The 13,503-nt window shown below is 38.4% G+C and overlaps 1 protein-coding gene across 7 annotated transcripts in view; it reads right to left on the bottom strand.

Annotated features, from left to right (window-relative positions):
- LOC124160239 (rap guanine nucleotide exchange factor 2) overlaps positions 1-13,503 on the bottom strand; it is a 942,071-nt gene that overhangs the window by 128,882 nt on the left and 799,686 nt on the right. For all 7 annotated transcript variants that reach the window (XR_006865120.1, XR_006865123.1, XR_006865122.1 and 4 more), the window contains one exon: positions 6,594-6,666. Coding sequence is in view for 1 of the 7 variants with exons in the window: in XM_046536052.1 (XP_046392008.1) it covers positions 6,594-6,666 (73 nt within the window). In the remaining 6 variants the exon portion in view is untranslated. The remainder of the gene's footprint in view (positions 1-6,593; positions 6,667-13,503) is intronic.

Raw genomic sequence — 13,503 nt, 5'->3', positions numbered from 1 at the left:
TACAAGGGAAAATAAGAGACCACTAACAATGATGCGGGGAAAAATTGACGCTTAAGATGCAACTATCTAACTTCCTATCTAATACAGGAGCATGAAGAAAAATACACAAAAATAGTTTCAAAAACATCCATTCTACCGTCTAACACCGCTTTCAACACCCCCTCCCCGCTAAATACTTGCTCCATACACACCTCATGTCTCCTCCGTGTCTCATCTAAAAGCTACCTCTCCTCACCCACCACGTCCAGCACTTCGTTGTTCCCACTCCTCTCCGTCCACTTCATCTTCTTCATTCTTCTCCATACTCACATTTTGAATACCTCCAGTTTTTTCTCGTCCTTTTTCGTGAGTGTCCATGTTTCCGCACCTTATATCACTACAATTCATATCAGACTCTTTACTAGCCATTTCTATAAACTCTTACATAACGATCACCTCCTCATTAGCTCATGGATATCATACACAGATGATCTTCGTTAGAACACAAGTGATAAAGAGGGAAAATTCCCAATGAAAGAGGGATTTTTGGAGTTGAAAATGTTGATAATCCTCCACAATCCGAGACAATTAACAATCGGATACCAATTAAAGTGCAAAGCAGTCAATCAATCAAAAAACCTGTTAAACTTCGTTTTTCGACTACTTCTATTAGAATTTCGTTTTGACTACTATTCAAGGGATTAACCGAAAATATTACACATTTTTCATCTTTTGAAGCAGTTAAAAAGTTATTTTGAACGAGTACTTTGTGTAGTGATGAAAAGGTTCCCATAATTGCGGCGAGTTTTTGCGAGAGTTCATTGGAAAAATATAGTTCACCTGGATCGGTTCAACACTCTCATTCAAGAAGATAAATCAGTCAAAACATAAAGGAGATATTTGTAGCAATGAATAGAGCTATGGACAGAGGCTGGCGCGGGAAATGCATGTCAAAATTAAAAAAAAAAATTTCAACTAACGAGATCGAAAGATCCAAATATATTTTATTATCTCCATTTAATTAGCTCCTTTGCCACAGATCTCGGTTTTGTTAATATTATGTACTTTGCATGGTATAATATTCAACCAACACTATTTCTTCCAAAGAGAGAGTTGGATCACACTTCAAATGATCGATGATATTATTTTACCTGTTTTCTAGGCTTATCAATGACTAAATTCCTCGTACCATATCCTCCGATTATTCAGGCACTACCATAACCTTATCCTCGTCCATTATCTCCGTTTGTTAAGTATTCTTGTGAATCATACGTCAATAAACATGACTTTAACTTAATTACGCAACTTAACTCATTTTCTTGCCCAAATCCTCCCAGCAATCCTTTCTTTGACTCCACCTTGAGTAGTGCTTTCTCCATCAACCCCTTTAAAATCCATTAGCCGTTTTACTCAAAAATTAGATATGATTTTGCCAGTAAAAAATATTTGTTATTATTGCCAGTAAAAAATATTATAATCCGACAAATATCAGCTGTTTATAACACCCAAAAGTCAATCCCGTATAATTCGTTCACAAGCCTAGGCCTGAGGCCACCTTTTCGCATTGCTGCTCAGTCAGAGTCTACCTAGTATGTTCAAGAAGGAAATCGGAATTTCCAGGATAGAAGAAACCGCAATACTATCACGGTATTTCGACAACTTAAATGGTGGGGAAAGGTGAGATGTTTTTTCGAGAAGTTCCAGAGTACACAGAAACTCAAGAAGCTGCGGAACAAAACCACAAATTTTTGTTCACGGTTAATGATGATTAAGCTGATTGGAATGCCAAAAATAAGAATTTTATCTCCCATAATTCTCTTTTGATCATTAATTTTGTTCTTAAATAAAAAAAAGCACCCAATATTCTCGAAAGCTGGACGTTTCCTCTTAGTAAATGAGCCCATGATAATTCGTCTGACAGTTCTACTCCATTTTCCGCTCCCTTACCATTTAATTCCGTCTGAGAGCTAAACAAATTAAGCATCTCGTCATTAAAGGCCCAAGACGAGGGTCGCAAGCAAAAACCAGGTGGGAGAGGTGACTCGAACGAGAGGTAGGAGTGAACGAGGGGAAAAGAGGCTCCATCACGAAAGTTTTGGTTACTTTTTTATGCGGAGGGCGGCGCTGCGGAGCGGGACTTGAGGAAGAATGGAAAGAGGGGAGCATTTACGACAATCGTAAAGCCTTACTTCTTCCCTAGACTTCAAGAGCGACCCCTATCACGTCTCCCCGACCGACTCCATTCATTAGCGGCGAGAGCTTGCCACTAGTGCGGGCGTAGGCGAGGGCGGAAGTAGGGTGGAGGAGGTGTGGGCGGGTACCGGAAGTGGTTTGCAGCCGAGTGGGGTGAGTAGGTGGCGTAACAGCACCGATTCATGAAAGTGTGGGTGGGATGCACCGGACGCAGCAGCGAAATTGCAACAATGTGACGGCGCACAAGAGCGGATTCTCCATGGACACATCTCAAAGGATAGGTCACTGTTCAAAAATCGGGTCGCGACCTTATGTTCAACGTGATGACAGAGACACCGTGAGGCACCTCCTGACGGAGTGCGACAAATATCGCTATGTGTGCAACAGAACGGGAATCATGGGAGGGCTGGATTTAATCTTGGATGACTATCCCAGTCACCTTACCCGTGTTTCATCCAAAAAAATATAATAATTTATTTTCGATATCCCCCCCATCCAACAGAAAATAACTGTAGATAACCTTGAAAAATTGAAAATACAGCCATACATAAAAACAAAGGAAAAGAATACCATTCCAAACTTATGTACCCGGTACGAACCGCCGGTACAAGAAAGACTGTAAAATATAATAAAAAAGTCATTATTACACATTCTTTCGCGAACAGTGCGCATGCACAATACACCACAAATACACATCCAATATCGGTATCACATTAACTCGAAACGTTGCTGGCTAGGAGACAGGACGAATGGATAGCCATAGTAAAACAGTAAGTACAGGAAAATCAATGAAACATTCAACACAATTAAAATGGTGCAACGCAACAAACAATCACTGCATATAAGAATAACAGAGAGTTCAGCTTTGGTGGTCTCTCAACAATACTTTTTACATGCATCTCGTAAGAATGCATTCAATGTCTTCCTTTACGGCAAAATACTGCTCATGAACGTTGGAGAACAAAGGGGAACGGTGTTTTCTCATGCAGCTGAGTTTCTGGATGATGGCTTTCACGCAAGGACAAACGCCAAGGCTAAATTGCTATTTAAACCGAGCATTCAAAAGTCGAATGAGAAGAAAAACAACGTCAGGATGGTTAAAGACGTGTCAATAGTTACTTAAAATGACCAAGGCCACCTAATTGGTGACGCCAAGCTCATGAAAATGACTACAGAATTTCATGATTACGAAATAAAGATAATGAATACTATGCCAAATTCTCTCACTAGTAATACCATTCCACATATGGCCACAATTTTGCGAGACAACATAAATATGTTACGCATGAAGAACACCTACATCTGAAGCGAAAATTATATTATTTTTTAAATCACGCTATTTTCAAATCATGAAAATGGAAGGGATAAATTTTGCCTATAATCAGGCAAGTAAAAGAAATTAATTAGAAATTGGGCTGACAAAAAGATCAAAATCAAAAAATACTTCGAGAAATTGAAAAATAAAATCAAGATTAAATGGAACATAAATTTCCAACTAATGACAGTTCCTGTATAGCTTCATCGGAATACTGCGACATCGCGTTTTCATCCCTACATATTTTAGGCACAAATTTCTGCTATTATGCCAAGTTGCACAAGATTAACTTTGATTGACACTACAATAAATCCAACAATATTTCTCCTGGAGAAGCGGAATGCGATTGCCAGATTAAAATCTCTTTCGAAGACCAATTTTCACCACAGTTTTCGCGAAATAAGCTCAAGTACCAAATGAAAAAAAACAAGTACTGACTCAGTGAACAAAACGGCTTTAAGAAACTACTCTGGATGACGAAATAAACCTACTTATTGCATTAAAAAAAGGACGGATCTTTGCGGAGTACACGCCATAAATTATTTAGTTAAGACCGCGGAGAACGAACAAAAGAAAATTCCACAAAAGATTGCCACATTACCGTGTCAAAATAAATCTATATTATCTACCGGAAGGAAACCATCGATTTTATGTCAGAAAAATCGAAAGTGCATAACAAACTCTCAAGCAGTTGTCTGGAGGGTAAAACTTTATACTTTTTACCGCCCAATGTGGTATGAGTAATATAGAGAACAGCGTAGTAAAAACTATATTGCTCTATCTCCGAGCCGGAAGACAGTGACACAAGATGAGAAAGGGAGTCATGAATCACGAAAGCGTAACAAACCTAATGGAAATTTTACTGCCGCCACCACTGCAACATGGGACAGAACAATTTTCCACGAGAAGACGTTTACTCAAGAAAAAGAAGCGGTGCACCTAATATTGCGGCAACTAATAATTAATTATGATATTTCGATAAGACGACCGACAGCTAAGGTCAATTGCACCATAGGGAAAGGTAGAGAAGTAAGAGCGGAAACAAACTTGGCGGACTAAGTGAGGTGAATAAAATTTAATTTTTTACTGATTATCAAATGCTAATTATTTACTTTATAACTGTAAAGTACCAAAGATATTAGTATTTTCCAAAATGTTCATAATGACGACTATGGTGGCTGTTATAGATAGAGAATATAAACAACCTCGATAGAAAAGTCAATGACTACGATATCATTTTTCCTTAGCAGATTTTTAAAAGCTTCTAAAAAGATTTCCTTTCCATTGCAGATTTTTAAAAGCTTTGCAGATTGATATTCCGTAACGCGGCAATATTGAATAAAAAAAATGATTATATTTCCCACAGTTCCCGCAAAAACGAGAAAAACGCGCTTGTAATGCGGTGTAATTGCTGTAATAACCGACGATTTCATCCTTATCATTCAACCAATTCTTACATCTGATTTATTTGAAGGGAATATAATTGAATTGAAGTAAATGAATTCGATACTGCAGCTATCCACAAAACGAGTGTATATTAGCACATACTCCACTTAACACCGCACTAACTACCGGCCTTATTCAACATTAATATCCATACGCTGCCTGCAACATGATAGTCTGCCATTCATGTGGAAACTAATTTCACGGAGAATGGTCCCATAACGCTATTGCTCTTCTAATTAAACATGCTTAAAGACGAAAAATCTGTGCACCCCCATTGAATGAATATAAATTGTATCCGTCATTAAATTTAACTTAGTAGGAGTCAGCTCGGAGTATATTACTTTTGCTCGAGCAAACATTTCAGTAAAAGATGATATGGAGAGGAAAAAGCCGTAATTTACAAAGGGATCTTGATGGTGATCCGAACTTTTCCGTTTTCTCGCGAAGAATAAATAAATAACTTAAATCTATTTCTCTTAACATTGAATTCAGTCAGCCATAAATAAAGCGGCTGTCAGAGGACAAATTAATTTTCTCAAAGCTAACTTAACAGCCAGAACTTCGACATATCAATGGAACGAGCAAGGAAAGTTTAAAGCTAAACTCAATACGCTTCCTTGAAACACGCACCACGTTAGATGCTACCGTCATTTTTTCTCGCACAAAACGTACGTATACTATATAATAGGTCTACGTCAGCAATGAAATTTGGAAATCATTCGCAAATATTTAAAATCATTCTAAATAATGTATATAAAAAGATTGCTCATTTGAACCAAGAAAACTACCAGGTATATTCATGGCCAATCACTCACAGACGGGGAAATTCATGAATACGATTGTGAATGTGTGGATTCCTATAATCCAGAGAGAACACGTCGAAATTATGAAGGAAAAGTCGCATTACGAAACGTCGCGACGCGTCGACACCATTAAGACTCATCAGCCCGAACGAAAATAGAAAAGTATTTATTTGCATCCAATTCACCGAGATAATCTTTAATCACATATAAATGCGATCCTATTCTTGATAGGCGATTGCTTTGACCTTGTTCTCCACACATACACAATAGACAATGGCAGACCGTCTGGAGCCATATCAACAAATGGGAAAACAAAAGTCATTAGAACAAGTTACGGGCCTTTTTCGGATGTTCCATTTTAAAAAGTGAAATCCTAAATCTATTGCTCCAAATTAACAAACTTGCATCAATATTCGATAAAAATTCTCATAACTCACGGAATAATTGCGGAAATCCCATTCATGGGAGGCCCCAATTGGCCACAGAAGTTCAAAACAGAATGTTTCCAGTCAATTAATTATGCGGTGCGTCCACGGTAGGGCTAATTTGGCACCACAATGCACCTGTTGCTAGGAGTGTTTCAGTCGGAACAGCAACTGTTGTGCACAATGCAAATAACTCTTTTGTTGGTAGGATGCAAATGATTTTTAAATGTTAAAAGGCTGACGAGCATAAAATGAAAAGTACATACATATGTGATGCAGCGACACTGAAAAACCATACACCTAAATACGCTTTCAATAAGTATATTATCTTCCGTTGTTTAAGTTCTCTGCAAAAAAAACTAAGCAGTATCGGATAAAGGTTGATTCCTCCTCCAATTGTGTCAGGTTAAAAAAAAAATTGTCTGCACTTACCACCATCATCTCCGAGGGCTCAAGGACGAAACACTCATTGGGACGACGCCCTCCGCCGGTTCGCTTCCCAAAGCTGCAAAGAAAAGAGAGGGGTGGCAATTAATTCCCACTCGACGAAATATAAACAGACACAATATACATAGTAAGACATTTAGTCCTCAACGAATCCAAAGCGCCTAGATTGCGTCTCCCTAAAATTCAAATTGAGTACTTCAAAGAGTTCCTATCACCCGCTTTGCAAATACATGAAAACTTCTCTCGAAGGTAAATAAAATCCTTCCTACATAGAGAATTTAAAGGAGTGGAACGACCTACCTAAAGTTATTTTTAAGATATTCCCTGCAAATGCGAAATTTTTTAGGAAGAAGTGCTCATCACTTATTGGTTAATTAGTGGTTCAAAAGGGAGAGTGTGAAATTGGGTTAATTGGGACAATGTTAGTAAACTTCTCTCGGGTTTCCCACCCGGCGCTCGAAACGTCGGCCATTATGAAGCCTTTAACCCGGTGGGAAACCCGAGAGAGGTTTACTCACATCATTCGCCGGGAAAGCATCAAATCTTTCTGGGTCAATGTTCATTTGTTAGTTGTAATATATTAGAATTAATGTGTTTAATGGATTGTTTGAAATTGGTTTATTGTGACAACGTTAAATTCTTAGTAGTATGAAATTAGAATTAATGTATTATTTTTTGCCATGGGTGTCTTTTCTGTTTCTAAAATTTGTATTAGATAGATACATTTGTTATTCATGTGTAAACATCTAATGCTGACACTAGGCAATAGTCTACTTGCAGCAATGTGTAATAATAATAATAATAAAATACAAGACATATAACAGTAACAAACAAACAATAACAGTTAATGGGCGACGAATCATGAAAGGCATTAATAATATGAAACTGGCAGAATTGATACAACCTTTTTTCTCGGTAAAAGGTACATCAGGGATAAAATAATACCTCCTTATTGGATGAACCCGATAATTTCCCCAAATAATTGTAATGGTACAATACTCCAGTAACAAAAATAGTACAAACACAGTAGTTACACGCCACCAGGTACAGAAAACGATTGGGCCACGACCCATCGTATTCAATATATGTTCTGAAATGCGTTCACTAGCGAGAAAAACATAAGTTCTGTTTATTTGCCCGCATTCTTCGGGTCACACACGGCGCGTGCTAAAGGCATCCCCGGGGCAGAAAAAAGTGACGATCGAGGAGCGAAAATAAAAAATATAATAATAATAACGACATGCCATGGTCTCAAAACAAGTGCCGAGCACCGGAAAAAACGAGTCATAATATGAGATAACCACGAAGGGGGACACAAAATAAACCTCGCATGTTCTTATTTTTAGTAATTCAATACGGCAACCAAGCCATATAAATGACAGGATTGGAGCTGGGAGGAAGAGACGCTTGAAGTGTTCACGCAAGGAGGGAGAGAAAAATAAACAACCCTGAAAAGGATACAGGCTAGCTCCTTTTGGTAAACGGGGGAACTCGAAGCGAGAAAGAGAGGATATAAAATATGAAATAAAATAGAATATAAAAAAATAAGGGTAAGGTTCATGAGAATGAGGCCCTTTTATGGGGAAAAGGAGAAAGGCAAGCAAAAAAAATGTCTTTCCAGAACCGAAAGGAAAGAATATCGCTGTCACCCACTCTTGCCGCTCTTCCTCCAGCGATCCAGAGATTCTCTAGTTCCTCCACTACTTTACCGCCACCTAAAGGAACGCACTGAGACGGGGAAAATATGTAGAAGTGGGCTCAAGTCACGGAATTTGGAGCAAGCGTAATGCAAATACAAAGGAACTCCTCACACGTCACGGACTGCAGTAAAAAGTGTAACTAATGCGACGGCGGCTTTAGCCTACATAGTAAAATTGAAACAATAAGAGTTTCTAGGTGACAAATCATAGGTGCATCATTTCGTTCTTATTTCACAAAATCCCTTCACTGGTGTCGAAAGAAACTTTGGATATCAAATTACCTAAGCTAATAGGTAGGTAACGGATATAAGGAAAAAAAAACCCACGAATAATACCTAAAGCAGAGAAAAGCATTAATAAAAACACCCAATATCTTATTAATATTTAACATTCGCTGACAATTATAAAAACAATGGCGTGTTTTAAAATGCACGAATATTTTTTGCGCTAAAGCTGAATGTGGCTGAAAGGCTAGGCCTGTAGCTTGGCTGCTCAACCGTGGAAGAATTGAGAGTATTATTAATACTTGCGGCGGTAGGTGTCACCTGGCCATCCCTCTTGGTAGAAGAATAAACAAACAAGGGTGCCTTCGGCGCCATATTTGAAAACTCAGGTAGTGCACCAGACTTCGCGAATAAAGTGCAAAAGATAGAGAACCTGTCTCACCATTCTTCCCGTTCACCAAGTACTGACCCCGGAATATGTGGAGGCGCAGACGAAATTTAAACATATCGAAGAACAACAAAATCGATGATTTTTTTCTGCTTTTCACCATACAGCCTGACGAGGAAGGCACCAATGCAGCGAATGTCCACCGCAATACCTAACATATCCCCGATTTCGGGCTGAGAAGTGGGTCCTTTGGTTCAAGCAAGTGAAAGTGGGGTACGGGTCGTGATATATGACCAATGAAGTTACTAAATTTCACATGAGGATACCTGGTTGACGTACGTACTATTTTCACATAAGAAAACCAATTTCAATACATATTCATGTACTCTATATTATATGCAACAGATAGCACATTATATGAAACAGATATTGATATCATACTGTCGATTGAACAGACAAGGGAATTGAAAAAATGAGAAGCATTTATCTCATTGCCTCATACAATATATCCTCCGATACGACGAAAGTCTAATTACATGAGACTGCCAGAATACTTCGTAAATACTCCATGAATATCTAACATAATCGGTAGAATACTTTAACCAATATCAATAGTAATTCGGATGAGAAGGGATGATTGATAACTTTTTCGACAACCCCAGAAACACGGAAAGCCTAACCGTAAGGATGTATAAGAGAGAGGAAAGGAACAGGTTGTTATTAAGGGGTAAGAAGAGTAGAGGTGGGTTAAAGAGAAGACGGGGTGGAGTGGAATGGGGGGGTGGGGAGTGGGCGGAGACCGTGGGGTTAAAGGAGTCAGCCAGGGTGACGATGACGCAAATGCTTTCCCCCCCCCTCCCCTCCTAGCCCCTCCCCTACCCTCTGTCTAACCGCCACTCAAAAGCTGCGGAGGTGAATTAAGGAGGGGTGGGGGGGAAGGTTAGAAGGCTTATGGGGAGTGGGATGGGTGGATCTCTCCTACGCAAGCAGGTGGGTAGGTAAATGCCACATGGACCACCTCCCCCTGTCATCCTCCTCTCTTCGCAGAAGGGAAACCACACGTTTCCCCGAAAAATAAAAAGGTCCCGCTGAAACGACAAGGGATACTACATGTGCCCCGAGCGATGCGACACGCACAATTTGTGGCCGAATTAAAAAACTGTTTTCCTCGCGTAAGGATGATAGCAGTGGACCACAATACGGCGGTTTTCAGCCGACTGAAAAACTCATACTGTCCACAATGGAGAGCGCGGTTTTTTTCACGTCGGGGTCAGCCGTATTTACGCAAGAATAGGAGCAATTTACGTGCTCAACTGGAATAAATTAAAGGGCAATTATTGATGGAGTGTGGGATCTCATATCGGAGGCGAACTAAAGTTTACGCTCATCAAGAGAATTAAATTGGGCATTATATGTACTTTTATACATCACAAGCCTGATGACGATGCAAGTTTTGATCTGAAGTATGAGTAATTTTTTTCGGGTGAGATACAGTGGAACTGTTCAATCACAAATTAAAGAAACTGTAGCAAGTAAAACTTGATTTAACATCACTTTAATTTCCCGATTCATACCATCAACTTCTACGTAATTTAGCATGAGATAATGCTCTGGAAACATTAAAACACGATCGGCAATTAAAAATTATAACAAAATTTCCTTCATTCAATATCACAACGACTCAGAGAAATACTGGTGGCATACATATTTTTAGAACATTTTAACTGAAAAATACTTCAACATATTTTTTTCAAATTACAAATACGAAACTGGATTCGTAGTTGCATAAAGATTACTTTCAGCAAAAAATAGTTATTTCAAAAGATATCTCCAACATCTGCTTCCAAATGACTATACAACTGAGAATTTGTGACGTTCCGAATAGGAATTTTACAACTTTAAGAAATTAGGTACTATTTTAATATAATTAACCAATTGCAATATATATTCATGTACTACTCTGCAATTGGCACATAATATGAAACGGATATTGATATCATACCGACGATTGAACAGACAAAGGAATTGAATACACAAGAAGAAACGATCTCCTTGCTTCATAGAATATATTCTCCGCCAGGAAATCTAATTACTATTTACTCTATACACGCACGAATGGTGATATTTGTCTTGAATAAAATAAAAGTATTTCTTCATTGGAAGATCCTAGAATTTCACTGAAACATAGATAATGCTTTGGAAGATGGATAACTTGTTTTCGGAGAGAGAAAGTGAGGAAATATTTGAAAGAAATAGCGACCAAGCAAGCAAGCAAAAGTATGGAAATAATAAGTAATAAAGTAGATGAAAAGTTTTAACAGATAAGTCTCGTGGATTGGTAGTAGTATGATATTGGGAGAGAACTTTCAGGGTTAAGGGTAACAGCTTGAAAGAGGGCTGAAAGCAAAAGGGGAAATAACTGGGAGCGAGGCTTGGGATAGCGTTTGAAGCCTGGAGGGGAAAAATCAAGGGGAGAAGAAAGAGAAAAGTGGAGGAAAAACTGCTTAGAGATCTGAGAGAGGGGATGGCAGAAGGGAAGACAAGTTATGGGGTACGGATGATGAAAGGATGCGAGAAGAAGAGGGAGAAGAGGAGACAAGACAGAGGGGGAATAGCGTCAGGAAACGACCCACGAAGGAAGGAAATGGAAGGGAGAACAGAGGAATAGAAAGTCCGCACCGATAAAGGGGATGGAAGACTGTCTCCATGGCGATATAAAAAGGAGCAGGGGAGCTCACGCATCGAAGGCTATGTAGAAGAAACAAACGTTCATGCAACAACAAATGAATGCAATATATTCCGCATCCACGCGCTATCTCGTAAAACATTTCAAAAGAGTGAGGCTGGCTGTGCTAGGACATCAGTTCTTTGCTTGTAAGATGTTACTGTAAACAGCTATTAAACCTATCAAAATACAACAGTCTTTAATTCATCAAAGAATTCATTTTACTACTAATTGAAAACATTTTATCAATTACAGTGTGCATAAACTCAGATAATTTTGAAAAATGTGAAATAAAGGGTGAAATTCGGGTAGCCTTAGTGTCTTCAGCGGTCCCCAGATCAATCCCTTCAAGTTCGAGTAACGAAGTATGTTTGGCTGTAGTAGTTTATGAAGAATCATGGAACTATCCCTCATCATATATTCAACGCACTGGTCAAATCTATTTGTGCCGATTGCTACATGCTGCCCGCGTTTGTAAAGTGCTAGGTTGAACCACTAATGTACTTTCATTAAAGTCTTTACGCTTTCCTTTGTCCTGTGTCCATTACACACGAGGTGAACTCAAACCCAAATCTTCCACCTTACAAACGGTGATATTACGGAAATAAAAAAAAGAGGAAAGGCTTCAGTAGCCATGATAGTAAAATTATTTTAGCCCTTTTCGTTATGAGGTCGATGGTAAATTAACTTGGTGAATTTTCATACGACAAAACGTAAAACCACTTTAACCTTATTTCAACGCGAAGTTTTCATAGATCGCGAAGAACCATGACAAAAATGAAAATTTATTCCAAGCATATAATTTGTAGAAATAAACTTATTCTTTCCTAATTTCCCTCATCAAAAAATAAACTAAGAAAGTAACTAAGAATAACTAAGAAATACCTAAGAATAATCTAAGAAACCAAACTGCATAAAAGACACCGAAAAATAAAATTCAGTAACAAACTTACTGCAGCAATAATAACTAAGAAATACCTAAGAATAATCTAAGAAACCAAACTGCATAAAAGACACCGAAAAATAAAATTCAGTAACAAACTTACTGCAGCAATAATTACGACATTCAAAAAAAGGCAAGAATCGTGGGACAAGTATCTTGAGAAAGGCCCCCTAAAAGAAATACGGGCGACAAATTTTATCCCAAAAGACGAGATGATTCGTATTAAAGGGTATGGCATCAATCTATCCGTGATATTATAAAAGTAATCTACCGATTAACGCAGGTTTTCAATGAGTAAAATAATTCACTAACTCATTATTAACTTATTGGTATTCCATTATAAGTTTTCTTGGATATTTCACTATTACTTATCCCACCACTTTTTTACTTTTTTCTATTGAGTATTAACCCCTTCTAACCCAGAGCTACTTCTGGGAGAGGTTATAATCCAAGGCTTCTCATATGAAAAATATGAAAATTTTCTACTTTACCATAATTATTGTGGCAGCTAATATTTCGCCATTCAACATTACCGCACAAAAGAACATAGGTAATGAATTTTCTGAATAAAGCTGAAAATTTATACATTTTTGATGTTACTTAGAAGCATCACTAGGTTATAATGGGATATGAAGTATAAGAAGTCTCCCCTCCCATCATAGACTTCCTTCATCATTACACAATCAGGCCAACTCCCTTTCATTCTACCTGAAAAAATACTATTCTCTTCGTACCGCCCCCATTTTTACCCAACGTTCAACCCTTTAACACTGCATTCAATTTCCCCTTCCCGCTCAGTACTCGTACCCTCCATACTTTCCGTCTCATCCGCACGTCATCTAGAAGCTGCATCTCTTCAATCACCACGTCCAGCACTCCGAATACGAACGCCATTAAAAACTAACACAACAAAAT

This window comes from Ischnura elegans, chromosome 6 (assembly GCF_921293095.1).
Source record: "Ischnura elegans chromosome 6, ioIscEleg1.1, whole genome shotgun sequence".
Taxonomy (NCBI): Eukaryota; Metazoa; Arthropoda; class Insecta; order Odonata; family Coenagrionidae; genus Ischnura; species Ischnura elegans.
Note: the sequence above shows the minus strand (reverse complement) of the source record. Positions and strands in the feature narration are given on the sequence as shown.